Source organism: Bos indicus x Bos taurus, chromosome 9, assembly GCF_003369695.1.
Source record: "Bos indicus x Bos taurus breed Angus x Brahman F1 hybrid chromosome 9, Bos_hybrid_MaternalHap_v2.0, whole genome shotgun sequence".
NCBI classification, from domain to species: domain Eukaryota; kingdom Metazoa; phylum Chordata; class Mammalia; order Artiodactyla; family Bovidae; genus Bos; species Bos indicus x Bos taurus.
The window spans coordinates 95,816,619-95,829,957 of NC_040084.1; the positions used below are offsets into that span (position 1 = coordinate 95,816,619).

General features: G+C 48.7%; 1 protein-coding gene across 1 annotated transcript in view; it reads left to right on the forward strand.

The window, feature by feature from the left end:
• The first annotated feature begins 296 nt into the window (after positions 1-296).
• Positions 297-13,339, forward strand: part of FNDC1 (fibronectin type III domain containing 1) — a 111,325-nt gene continuing 98,282 nt past the window's right edge. The window contains exon 1 of the mRNA XM_027551960.1: positions 297-602. Coding sequence (XP_027407761.1) covers positions 491-602 — 112 coding nt within the window. The 5' untranslated portion in view covers positions 297-490. The remainder of the gene's footprint in view (positions 603-13,339) is intronic.

The following is a 13,339-nucleotide window of genomic DNA, read 5'->3' on the forward strand; positions in this document are numbered from 1 at the left end:
GGACGCCAAAGGTCTTTATTTAAGGTGACAGAGGGCACACCTGGGCTTGGCGACGACTGGACGTGACGGGCCCTTTCTTGAGCCAGCAAGCCAGATAAGATTAGACGCCCGGGGCGCCCCCCAATCCCGCGTTTTCAGACCCGCCCAGAGGTTTTCCGCCGCTCTCGGGCACCCGGAGCCCCGGCCCCGCGCCCCGCCCGCCTCGGGCCCCCACCCCCGCCGCCCTCGCGCCGGCAGGGGGAGCCAGCGCGCGGCTAAAAGGCGCGGCCGGCGGCCGGCGGCCTCAGTGCGGAGCGCGGCGGCCGGGGCGCGGGGCCGGAAGCTCTCGGCGAGGGGCCAGGGGCGCGCGGGCGCGGCGCAGAGCGCTCAGACGCATACCGACGGCGGGGACCCGACGGCACCCCCTCCGCACTCCCGGACTCTCGCCCAGCGCCTGCCCGCCCTCCCGCCCGCCGCCTGGCCCAGTCGGCCGCGCACCCCGGGGCTCGCGATGGCCCCCGAGGTCCGGGCGTCCCATCGCGCGCGGCGCCCGCTGCCCTGGGCGGCGCTGCTGCTCCTAGCTGCGCTGCTGCCCGTCGTCTCCCCGGCGGGGGCTGCTCCAGGTACGCGCAGTCCCGGGCTCGGGCGCCGGGCTCTTTGCGCCTCTCTGTCCACTTTCCGTGCGCCCCTCGACCGCCTGTCGCTCCGGGCACCGCCGCCCTCCCTGCTCTGTACTGGCTGCATGTCGGGTCCCTAACCTGTGCGTCCTCATCGTTCGCGAGTCGCGGCGTGGAGGGGCGACTGGGGACGAGGGGGTCCCGGTATTCGGTGCCTCGCGCGCGGGAGGCGAGCGCAGGGACACGGTTAGCCTCAGGGGACCTCAGTTTCCTCGGTTTCAATTTTGCCGTCGAATGCCCGGAATCGGACATCCCAGGAACATTCAGGCAAAGAAAAGCCTGGGGGGGAAAAAAAAAAAAGTGGGGGGCGCGGGAGGAAAAGAAAAGTGACCTTTCGGCGCTGCGGTGGGAGTGAGGGCGATGCTTTCCTTCGCCCAGAATTTCCCCCCGGGGGCATCCTTCTTTTCCTCTTGTTCACCTGCCCCGAGGCACGGATGTCTGGTGTGTGGTGGACGGTTCCCGGGAGACCAGAGGGAGGCGGACAGGCAGGACACGTCCACGAGCGCGCGGGGAGAGCCGTGAGCCGCCGCGGGGCGGTCGGGTACCTCGGTGCCCAAGGAGAAGCCCGACTCTTAGGGTGCATCTTGGTGGGAACTTTGGAGCTGGGAGAGGACTTCTGTCTTGAGAGGAGAGAGGGGAAGCCGGGAGTCGGTTCGGGAGGACCTCACCCTTCCCCTAAGGCCGAGGCTGGGCACGGGGTGGGGGGCTGAAAGGTGAGCAACTGCTTTTCCGAAAATGCAAGCGCGCTGTGTTCACATTTCTCGCAGGTTTCCTGCAGAGACAGAGACAAGGGTTTTCATCCCCAAGCCGTTGGTGGTCTTTGTTTCCACCTCCTGTGCAGGCATTTTCACACGACACTGTGTGGATTTTATTTATGTCATCGGTTTGTAGGAATCCAAGAAATGGACATTTTTGTTGATACTGTTCACTCCCAGCTGGGTTATAAAAAATTCAGACGCGATTCCAAGGAGGGCTACTTGCTTTGTGAGACTATTTCGGGTCTCGAGTGCCCTCTTACTACAAGTGAAAGGGGGAAAGGGCCACACTGCTTGGTGACTCTTTTCGGTGGGTGCCTCATGTGTAACGCTTGCTTCAGGATTATGCCAAGTGCTGAGATGCCACTTGTTCATAAAAGGCTATTCCAGCTGTGGGTTTTTTCCTCTCTGTTAGCTACTTCTAGGAAAGCATTGTCTGAATATTTTTTATAGTATTTTTATCAATAATAAGACTTCTAAAACCTTTCACCTACAACCCATGGCTTTTTTTCCCCCTCTAAATTAAAATTCTCTGAATGTTGAGAAAGTTTTTTTTATCAGAAAGCAGACTGAAACTGGGGCCGGTGCCATGCCTTGGACCTGCTAGACTGCACTGCCACCTGCTTGATGGGTTACATTTGAGTGGGTCTGAGGTCTGGGTGGCTTGCGATTGCTCCCGGGACCCAGCTGTGTTCCGTGCTGCTGCTTCTCTTGCCTTCTGCTCTGTAAATCACTGAGCTGTGGAATGTTGGAGCTGGAACGCTTGCTGGCACTTCTCTCTACTGTGTTGACGTGGGATTTGCAGGAAAATGATGACCAGACTAGAAGCAGACAAAGAAGGACAAGCATATTTTGATAAGCATATCCTCTGCCTTTAAATGACAGAAAGAAAGGAACAGACGGAACCTGCCGAAAGCTCCCCCATGCTGGGGAAGAAATCGGGGTCACAAAATGTATTTCATCTGCTTCTCCGGAAGGCTTCCAGTCTGTCTTGCTGTGATAGCTACAGTCACTGCCCCAGACTTGTACTCTGGGTGTTATAGCAGGGCTGTGGACACACTGCTTCCTCTCTGGCTCAACCGATGCACGGGCTTAGCAAGCTTCTTGAGTCAGAGCCTCTCCTAGTCCCCAGACCTTTGGGACCAGAATCCCTGTAATGAAATCCCCCAGAGACAGATTCCTAGTGGTGGACCCACCACAGCTCAGAGGAATTTTCTTTAAAGCAGAGATGATTTGCAGGGCATGCTGAAGACCTAAATAAACCCTTCATCTTGATGGTCAGTTAAAATGTAAAACAAAAAAAGCAAGTGATGCCTTTCACCCCCTCCGCCCTCCCTACAATAAAATACAACCCAACCATTAAAATTATGATTGCACTTGTCAGTCTGATAAGACAGTTTTCTAGAAACCATATAAGAACACACACACACACACACACACACACACTGTCGTATGTTTATAATGGTTATCTTAGGGTGGTTTGGGGTGATTTATGTTTCTTTAAAGCTTGAAGACTCTTTCAGGGAATCCTCAAGGTCAAAGCGATTTTCAAAGTAACACTAAGATACTATTTGCCTTTTCACAGTGTTAGTATCTGTGGAGACAGTACAAAAGTTTAGTGGGAAAACTGGTGGTGCTTTAGGGTGAATCTTGGCATTGGTGCCCTCATGAACTCAGGCTCATTGTATCTTTCAGACTTTTGAAGAAAGGATATGCTAGTTTCAATGAAGAATGTCCTTGGTGCAAGAATAAAAGTGGTAGATTTGACCAAATCTCTACCCTTGTATGCATGTCTTTTTAATATGCTGTGCGAAGAAATGGGAAAGGCATGATTAGTACTTCTTCTGACAGCCCATGTTCAGCAGTGAAGTGGAAGTGTTAGTCGCTCAGTCATGTCTGACTCTTTTCGACCCCATGGACTGTAGCCCGCCAGGCTCCTCTGCCCACAGGGTTTTCCAGGCTACTCAAGGAGTGGGTAGCCATTCTCTTCTCCAGGGGATCTTCCTGACCAGGGATCGCACCCATATCTCCTGCACTACAGGCGGATTCTTTACTGTCTGAGCTACCAGGGAAGTTCTTTGGTAATTGTGCAGGAAAGCAGTTGTGTGATGGTGTGAGGTGTGAGGTGTGAGCTGAACTAGCTGCTCTTTTTTACGGAACACCACCTTGACTAGAAAGAACGGCTGTGAACAAACCCGTTATTTTGACTTAGGTATTTTGCAGACATCTCATAAAATGAACAAAGGTAGGCTGCTGCTTCTGGTAGAATAACTGCTCATGCCAGTGAGAAAATTTAAGCTGTCAAGTGAAAATTAGAATTTTGCCAAGTCACCGCCAACATCCTAAGCTTGAATGTGTCCCACTATTTAGACAATTTTCTAACAAGATAGGTGGTGATATAAATGATTTTGGAATACTGTGTTATAAAATGTATCAGCGTTTAGATGCTCTGCACAGCCCAGCGAGCTGGTAAATCCAGGTGACTGCTGCACAGTGTTATGAAAACTTGCCTGGCTAAAAGATCCATCGAAGTTCAAAATACCCCAGTGGGTTTTTAGTGTAACAAAATGTGAGAAATTCTTTATATGGTTTCAGATTGTACACTGCAGGTAACCTTTAAGGAACTACAACTTGATGAGTTTTGGTGTAGTATCAAAGACTTTCCAAACTTATCTGTAAGGCTATTGAAGTACTTTTCCAATATCTGTATGAGGCCTGATGTTTTTAGGGGACTCCAGTGAAAACAATATACTGCAATAGGTTACAACTGGGTAGGAGATCCTTCTGTCCTCCATGAAAGAGACTTGCCAAAATGCCCAAAATGCCATTCTTCTCATTATTTCTTTTTGTTTTGGAAAACAGTTTATTATAAAATCCAGTTTGCTATGACAGCTTGTAATGGTTTACTATTGCTATTTCAACATGAATCAATACAACTACTACTACTACTACTACTAAGTCGCTTCAGTCGTGTCCAACTCTGTGAGACCCCAGAGATGGCTCCCCCATCCCTGGGATTCTCCAGGCAAGAACACTGGGGTGGGTTGCCATTTCCTTCTCCAATGTATGAAAGTAAAAAGTGAAAGTGAAGTCGCTCAGTTGTGTCTGACTCGTAGCAACCCCATGGACTGCAGCCTACCAGGCTCCTCCATCCATGGGATTTTCCAGGCAAGAGTACTGGAGTGGGGTGCATCAATAGGTATGTAGATTAACCTCTTCCAAGATTTAATTTCTAGTAAGTAGACATAAACATAACCTCTGTGAGATCCTCATTAATTTAAGCATAGAAAGGAATCTGAGAACAGGAAGTTTGATGACAACTGGTGTATGGAAAGGAAGTAGGCTCAAATCAAGGTGTGTGGGTTTGTCTCCACGATATCACCCTTCACCTGCCCTGTGACCTCAGGCTAGTTAGTCAATCCCCATTAGACCAAGTAAATAGATTCCTTCTCCCCTAGAAGCCCTCATAGGCTCTCCTGTGGCCCAGGCTCCATGCAGCTCTTAGGTTTCCCTCCTCCTTCTGTCCTCTGAAAGGAGGTGAGCTTCCCCTCTCTTTTTATCTTGTGCATTGGACTCCCTCTCCTCAGATGAAAAAAACTGTTTGTTTTTTGTCAACTGAGCACAGAATTCACTAGTAGTGCTTAGAGGTTGTGATAGAATTGCAGAGCGATAACTTGTGTCCCTGGAAAGTTATCACCGGTCAGTTCCAGGGTACCATCTTACCAAGACCATCCCTAGCTCTGTTTAAGACCTAAGGGCCCATTCCCCCAAAACTGGCCTGGTTGGAGATGAGGAGTGGAGGGGTGTATTAGTTTCCTTTTGCTGTTGTAACAAGTTACCGCAAACTTAGTGGCTTTAAATAACACACATTTGTTATAGTTCTGGAGGTTAGAAGTCTGAAATGGGCCTCACTGGGCTAAAATCAAGGGTCGTGTTCCTTCTCGGTGCTTGAGGGAAAATGCATTTCTCACCCTTTCCAGCTTCTAGAGATGCTGACATCCTCAGCTGGTGGCCTCTCCAGCAATGACCTCACTCTGCTTGTGTCCACGCATCACCTTCTCTGACCTTCCTTCTCCCTCTTTCGCTCATAGAGACTCTTGTGATTACATTGGATGGTCCTTAACTTAATCACATGTGCAAAGTTGATTTTTCTGTGTGAGGTCATGCATTCACAGGTTCTGGGGATTAGGACATGCACATTTTGGGGGGGCATTATTCTGCCACTGCATGGGGTGAGAGTGGGGGGAGGTGATTAGATGCAGAGATTTCAGGAAAGTCTCCATGACTTTGCTGATAAGAAGCAGATCCTTTTTACTGGTCCCTTTGGAATTTGGGAGTTTCTTGAGTTACAATAAAACTTCTTATCAGAAGGTTTCATTTCAGTTAGAAAATATGGGGGTCAGTATTTAAATATATAAAGATAAAGAAAAGAATATATATGTATATGTAATCAGATGTTTAGCCATAGAATATTTATGTTAGGATACACCTGAAGTTGAAAACTTGGCTGCCTTTGGGGAGGACTGGGTAACTGGGGGGTGGGGATGGATATTTCATTATTTTAGTAGACAACATTAGAGCATTTGGAATCAGGGAGATACTGGTTAAACACATGGCCAGCATCCTTTTTTCCTTCTAAGATGTTATACTTGTCTTTCCCTTTTTTTTAATCTTTTATTTTTTATACATATTTTTTATTTTTTCTATATATATTTTTCTATATATTTTTTATCCTTGTTTTAGTTACAAAGAAGGTGGATTTAATTTAATTTGGGGGAATTGTGTTACTATTATCATCTTATTAAGGAAAGTTCTTCAGGATGGATCAGATGGTTAAAATTTAGAAATTTTGAATAAGGAATTTTTGTGGCCCTGAGTATTAGGTGACATCATGTGGAAGACATTTTTTTCCTCCCAGTTTCTTCCCTTTTCGGCTCCCGGCCTGGCGCGCGGCAGTGTTTGCGGCCCACGGCCCTTAGAGGGCGCTCTGGGCCTTCCCGCTGCGCGGCGCTGCCCGCTGGCCCCTCGCTTTGCGGCCCCAGTGGTTGGGGGGCTTTACAGAACACACGTTCAGTTACTTGCTTTGGTTTTCCTTTAGTGTTTCACTTTTTTTTTTTTTTTCTTTTCTTCTACTCACTGGAGCTTCCTTCAGATATTAAGCTGGGAAGGACACATCACTCATTGTGATGCCTGCAAGTTATCAATTTTCACCTGACTGCTGGTGAGAAAGAACTTGAAACCTACACCTAAAGCTGAGGTCAGCAGCCCTTTGTAGCTGCTGGGGTACCCCTGGAATCTGCGGGTTCCAGCCAGAGCCGCAGCAGCTGGAGGATGGGTGAGGACCGGGGACCCCATGGGGTGGTGCCTGCCTTCTGGGTGCTGGAGGTCATTTTTGAGTGAGTTTTAGTGAAACTGTCTCTCTCAATATCCATCCCCCTCCATGCTCTGTGGATTCTTTTTGTATTCAGGGACACTGATGCAAATCCTAAGATGGGTTTAATAAGTGCCCCAAAATAACTCAGTTCAGTTCAGTTCAGTCACTCAGTCATGTCCGACTCTTTGCGATCCCATGGACCACAGCCCGCCAGGCCTCCCTGTCCATCATCAACTCCCGGAGTTCACTCAAACTCATGTCCATTGAGTCAGTGATGCCATCCAGCCATCTCATCCTCTGTTGTCCCCTTCTCCTCCTGCCTTCAATCTTTCTCAGCATCAGGGTCTTTTCCAATGAGTCGGTTCTTTGCAGCAGGTGGCCAAAGTATCGGAATTTCAGCTTCAGCATCAGTCCGTCCAATGAATATTCAGGACTGATTTCCTTTAGGATTGGCTGGTTGGATCTCCTTGCAATCCAAGGGACTCTCAAGAGTCTTCTCCAACACCATAGTTCAAAAGCATCAATTCTTTGGCACTCAGCTTTCTTTATAGTCCAACTCTCACATCCATACATGACTACTGGAAACACCGTAGCTTTCACTAGACAGACCTTTGTTGGCAAAGTAATGTCTCTGCTTTTAAAGATGCATTTCAGGGTTAGAAGGTCGATTTACGTGGCCAGATGGTTGGTCCCAGCCAGCAAACGTGGATTGCGGATGCACCTGTGTGGCTTGTGCACAGGTGGGTGGACAGTGGGTCCCTGCGCCCCCATGCCGTGGCTGGAACCAGTTAGCATCATGATAAGCAATCCGAGCAGCTCTGCAACCATGGCTCCTAATTTGAGATGACTCCGCATTTGTCTGCCCATGCAGTCCCACCAACACTTACCACAGCTGGACTTTCCAGGGCTGGGCAGGGCCAAAGAGGTTGGAGAGCTGAGGGGGCATGTGTGGTCTTCCTGGGAGCTCAGAGGAACAACCCCAGCCCAGGCCAGGTCAGGTGAGGGTGGCCGGGGCACCTGGGCCCCGCGAGCTGCCGTCTGAACCAGGCCAGGGCGCCTGTTAACACTGACAGGTTCTCTGGGGCAACAGAGGGGAAAGGGGCCAGCACCATCTCCTGAGGGCAGTACCACCTCATCCTTGTAGAGTTTTATAAAAATAAAATCCTCTGCTGAGACGGCTCAGCCTGTCCGCACTGGCGATGGCCTGGTTGTGTGGTTGTCACCCACGGCTCCCACCTAGCACGTGGAGAGCGGAGGTGAGGCTGTTCCACTGAAGCTGGGGCGGGGGTGGGTGGGTGCAGGGTGGGGGTGTGGGAGTAAAGGGGGTGGGGGGTTTATTGTGCTTGCTGTGGGTCAGTTTGAAGAAAGCTTTAACGGATTGTTGCCCTAGACAAAAATGTTAGGGCTGAACAGGACTGTACCCAGCGTCACCAGTGGGTAGTCAATTTAGGGGATGACTGTCAGTTCAGAGTTTGTATGCTCATGCCTAATGACTTTCCATCCTTATCTGTCTGTAAGTGCTACTCTTGTTCCATCTTGTTCATATGTTCCATCTGCAGCATGTTTTAAAGGGAGATAACCTATTATTCTTAATAAATCTTATGAAGTCACGTTTTTCTCACAATCTACTTCTTGTTCACTCATAGTGTATAATTAAAACAAGCTGTGAATTTCACCTATATTTCGTAAACTCATATCTTACATGCAATCTATGCTTACTGCTTCATTCTGTTTGTTTTTCTTGTGCTTTATGGCAGATTACAATAGGGCTTTGGACGACTTTATAGTGTAAAAGATTCTTTTTTTTTTAAATGGTTTTTAGAAGTTTTTATTTTCAGGGAGTTGTAGATTCTATTTGCAATTGTAAGAAGTGATGCAGAGAGCCGGTGACCGTCCCCCGGTTTCTCCCCCAGGTAACATCTTGCAGGGCCGCAGCGCACTGCCCTGGGTGGGCAGCTGATGTTGGTGCCATGTGTCGACTTTATCCAGCGCGCTCCAGTGTCATGTGCTTTTCTGTGTGTGTGTGTGTGTGTGTGTGTGTGTGATTTCTCCACACGTGTAGCCTGTGCAACCACCATAGTCGAGATACAGAACAGTCCATCAGAAGGACCCCTCCCACTCCTCTTTGGCAGCCATGCCCACCTCCCTTCTTCACCCCCTTCTTGGCCACCACCAATCCATTCTCCATCTTTGTAATTTTGTCGTTTCAAGAATGTCATATCAGGGACTTTCCTGACAGTCCATTGATGAAGGCTCCATGCTTCCACTGCAGGGAGTTCCGGAGGGCGTCTAATCCCTTGTTGGGGAACTGAGATCCCTAACTGTGTGCATACTGAGTGGCATGACCAAAAAAAAAGAAGTCACATCATATCAATGGACTTGTATATGTAACCTTTTGAAATTGGCAAAAGCCTGTTTTTAAAAAGTATATGTTAGCACTTTCTGCTTGAGATCACAGCAGTTAGTTTGCCCATATTTTCTGTGTGTACTTGGATACTCCGGTGAGGAATCTGGCATGGCAGGGAAGGGCCACGCCCACCCTGGTCCATGCCATCGTACCCAGATTACTGCAGTAGCCTTCTTACTGGTTCCCCTGCTCCTGCCCTCTCCCCCTACACTCTGTTTTCAACCCCCCACCCCGCCCCCAGCACAGTGGTTCTCATGATGCATGAAGTCACATAACCTTCTGTCTCTCTCAGACAGAAAACCAATCCCGAGCAAGTTTTTGAGGCTGCACATAATCATCTTCCACAGCAGGCCCTCCCTCACCTTCAGCATCCATCCCCGAGCCTCCTTGCTGGCTCTGTGTGTGCTGGATACCTCCCAGCCCCAGGGCCTTTGCACTTGCTGTTCCATTGGCCTGAACAACTGTCCATAAACACTTACGGGATATCCCTCATTGTCTTCAGGTTCTTTATGGGATATCATCTTCTCACGAGGTCTCACCTGACCACGCCCCACCATTTAACAGTGTAATCCTACCCCTACCCTGCACCACTTCTTATCCCAGCTTTATTTTTCTCCATAACCTCTGTCTCTACCTGAGAGTGTGTGTATTTCACGTGTGTGGTGGTAATTGCCTGTCTTCCTCCTCTGGAACCAAAGCTCCATGATCATATGATGTTAGGTCAGTTTTGTTAACTGAAGTCTCCCCATTGCCTCGAATGCTGTCTGGAAGTAGGGGTGCTTAGTGAATGTTCGGGTGTGCTTTCTTTGGCAGTAATTACATATGAAATTTGTTGTTTGTTGTTCAGTCGCTAAGTCGTGTCTGACTCTTTGCAACCCCATGGAGTGCAGCACATCTGGCTTCCCTGTCCTTCACCATCTCCCGTACTTTGCTCAAACTCATATGCTGGTGATGCCATGCAACCATCTCATCCTCTGTCGCCCCCTTCTCTGCCTGCCTTCAATCTTTCCCAGCATCAGGGTCTTTTACATGGTAGGTATACTCATTTCCTAGTCCTTCCAGTGAATATTCAGGATTGATTTCCTTTAGGATAGACTGGTTTGATCTCCTTGCTGTCAACAGGGACTCTCAGGAGTCTTCTCCGATACCACAGTACGAAAGCATCAGTTCTTTGGTGCTCAGCCTTCTTTATAGTCCAACTCTCACATCTGTACATGACTACTGGGAAAACCATGGCTTTGACTCTATGAACCTTTGTCAGTAAAGTGATGTCTCTGCTGTTTAATATGCTGTCTAGGTCGGTCATACTTTTCTTCCAAGGAGCAAGCGTCTTTGAATTCCGTGGCTACAGTCACCATCCGCAGTGATTTTGGAATCCAGGAAAATAAAGTCTGTCACTGCTTCTGCTTTTTGTGTGTGTTGACCTGACGCCAGCTTGGTGTGTAGGCTGGTGGGTGTGGGGCAGGTACGTGCATCCCTCTCACCTGAACCAGTGGGTTTTGAGGAGTGTTGGCTTGTGTTGGAAGTCCCACCTGTGGTGAGAGTGAAGAACTTTATTTACATGGTTGTTGTTGTTTAGTCACTAAGTGGTGCCCAACTCTTTGCGACCCCATGGACTGCAGCACACCAGGCCTCCCTGTCTTTCACCATCTCCTGGAGCTTGCTCAAACGCAAGTCTATTGATTTGGTGATGGCATCCAACCGTCTCATCCTCTGTTGTCCCCTTCTCCTCCTGCCTTCAGTCTTTCCCGGCATCAGGGTCTTTTACATGGTAGATACACTCATTTCCCAGGGCTGCCAGGACAAGGGGCCACAATCTGCATGGCCCTTTAAACAACAGAAGTTTATTTTTCCATAGGTCTGGAGAGTAGAAATCTGAGATCTGCAGGGCAAGGTGGTACTCTTTCTGAAGGCTCTAGGGAAGAATCCTTCCTTTCCTTAGCTTCTGGAGATTTCCAAAATCCTTGGTGTTTTCTGGCTTGTGGACGCATCACTCCATCTGTCTCTCTTGTCGCATGGCATTTTCCCTGTGTGTCGTCTAATGAGGATATTAGTCATATGGAATCAAGGCCAACCCTAGTCAAGCATGATTTCATCTTAATGTGATCACATCTACAAAAACCTGTTTCTAAATCCCATCCACAGGTCCTGGGTGTTAGGACCCAACGTATCTTTCTGGAGAACACAGTTCAACCCACGATGTGTGGTATGCCTACATACCAACACGATTCCTTTTCAGTAGGTGAAAGAATTCACACAGCCTCCAGCGCTGGCCTGGAGCGGAGATGTGGGCAGACACGAGTCACTGTGTTGCATTGTGTGCTGAACTGTCAACCCAGAGCTTCAAACACCTACACACATTCAGTGAGCCGCATTCATAGATCCAGCCTGGCTACAGCCTTCATTCATAAAGTAAGTGATTAAACAGTTAACTCAGGGAAGTCCCCTGAGATGGAAATGGCAACCCACTCCAGTATTCTTGCCTGGAGAATTCCACGGACAGAGGAGCCTGGTGGGCTACAGTCCATGGGGTCTTAAAGAATTGGACACGACAGAGTGACTTTCACTCCCTCACTCAGGTCTCCTATGGACAAGTAACTCTGCTCGGCTCTAAGGCACAGGCTATAAAGACTTATTAAAGGAGCTGGAATTGCTGTAACAATAAATAATGGCATCAAATGTGATCTAGTAGCAATATAAGATCACCTAGTACTTTCTAACAACTTCCACCTGCCAGAGAGTGTTAAGTTGTGAATGTTTTTACACTGATGTACCTAGAATTGTAAGATTGACATGTGAGTGAAGTCACTCAGTTGTGTCGGACTCTTTGAGACCCCATGGACTACCAGGGAGCCTACCAGGCTCCTCTGTCCATGGGATTTTCCAGGCAAGGGTACTGGAGTGGGTTGCCATTTCCTTCTCCAGGGGATCTTCCCAACCCAGGTATCGAACCTGGGTCTCCCACATTGCTGGTAGATGCCTTACCACCTGAGCCACCAGGGAAGGTTGACAAGGGGAACCACCGAATTTGTCCGAGGACTTGGCCTGGTGGGTGCACTTCGAAGTTGATGCAGTCTGCATGATTTTTGTGTAGTAAAAGTTGGGATGTGTGACTGTCTTTTATCTAGGTTGTGTTCCCTAGTGGAGATGTCTAGGTGGCAGCCTGGCTTTCCCAGCATGTCTGACTCCCTGACACTCTTTGTGTCACAGAAAGGCACCATGTTCTCTTTCTGCTGTAACCACCCCCGGCCCTGCTGCTTTTAGTACCATTTTCTATGGGCTTCCCTGGTGGCTCAGCTGGTAAAGAATCTGCCTGCAATGAGGGAGACTTGGGTTCGATCCCTGGGTTGGGAAGATCCCCTGGAGAAGGGAAAGGCTACCCACCCCAGTATTCTGGCCTGGAGAATTCCACGGACTGTATAGTCCATGGGGTCGAAAAGAGTTGGACACGACTGAGCGACTTTGACTTCACTTCACTACCCTACCCAACAATTTCTTTAGATTATTTTCTAATAGACTGGAAGGGTTGAAGCATCTTCTTATGTTGAATAACTCTCAGAATCCACAAATGTACCTATGGATATCGACGCAAACCACAGTGAAAGGGAAGAGAAAAGAGGGACAGAGAATATGATGCTCCCTGCCTGAGACCTGGGCTGATCCTGTCTTAGAGTTGTCATGACGACACTTTGACTCTAATACCCAGGAAGGAAGACCTCTAGGAGATGAGACACGGCTATTGTCTGAGCATGTTGTGTGTCTCTCTTTTGTCTCAGAGATCCTGTGAGAGGTCTCTGGGGTGAGTTCCACAGGGTCCACTGATGCTCTGAAGTAGTAATGAGTTTTCGTTGCAGGGAACAACTCAGGAACATTCTGAGGGATAAAGGGCAGACTGGATGAAAATTTTAAGAGATTCAGTTCAGTTCAGTCACTCATTCGTGTCCGACTCTTTGTGACCCCATGGACTGCAGCATGCCAGGCCTCCCTGTCCATCGCCAACTCCAGGAGTTTACTCAAACTCAATGTCCATTGAGTCAGTGATGCCATCCAACCATCTGCTCCTCTGTAGTCCCCTTTTCCTCCTGCCTTCAATCTTTCCCAGCATTGGGGTATTTTCAAATGAGTCAGCTCTTTGCATCAGGTGGGC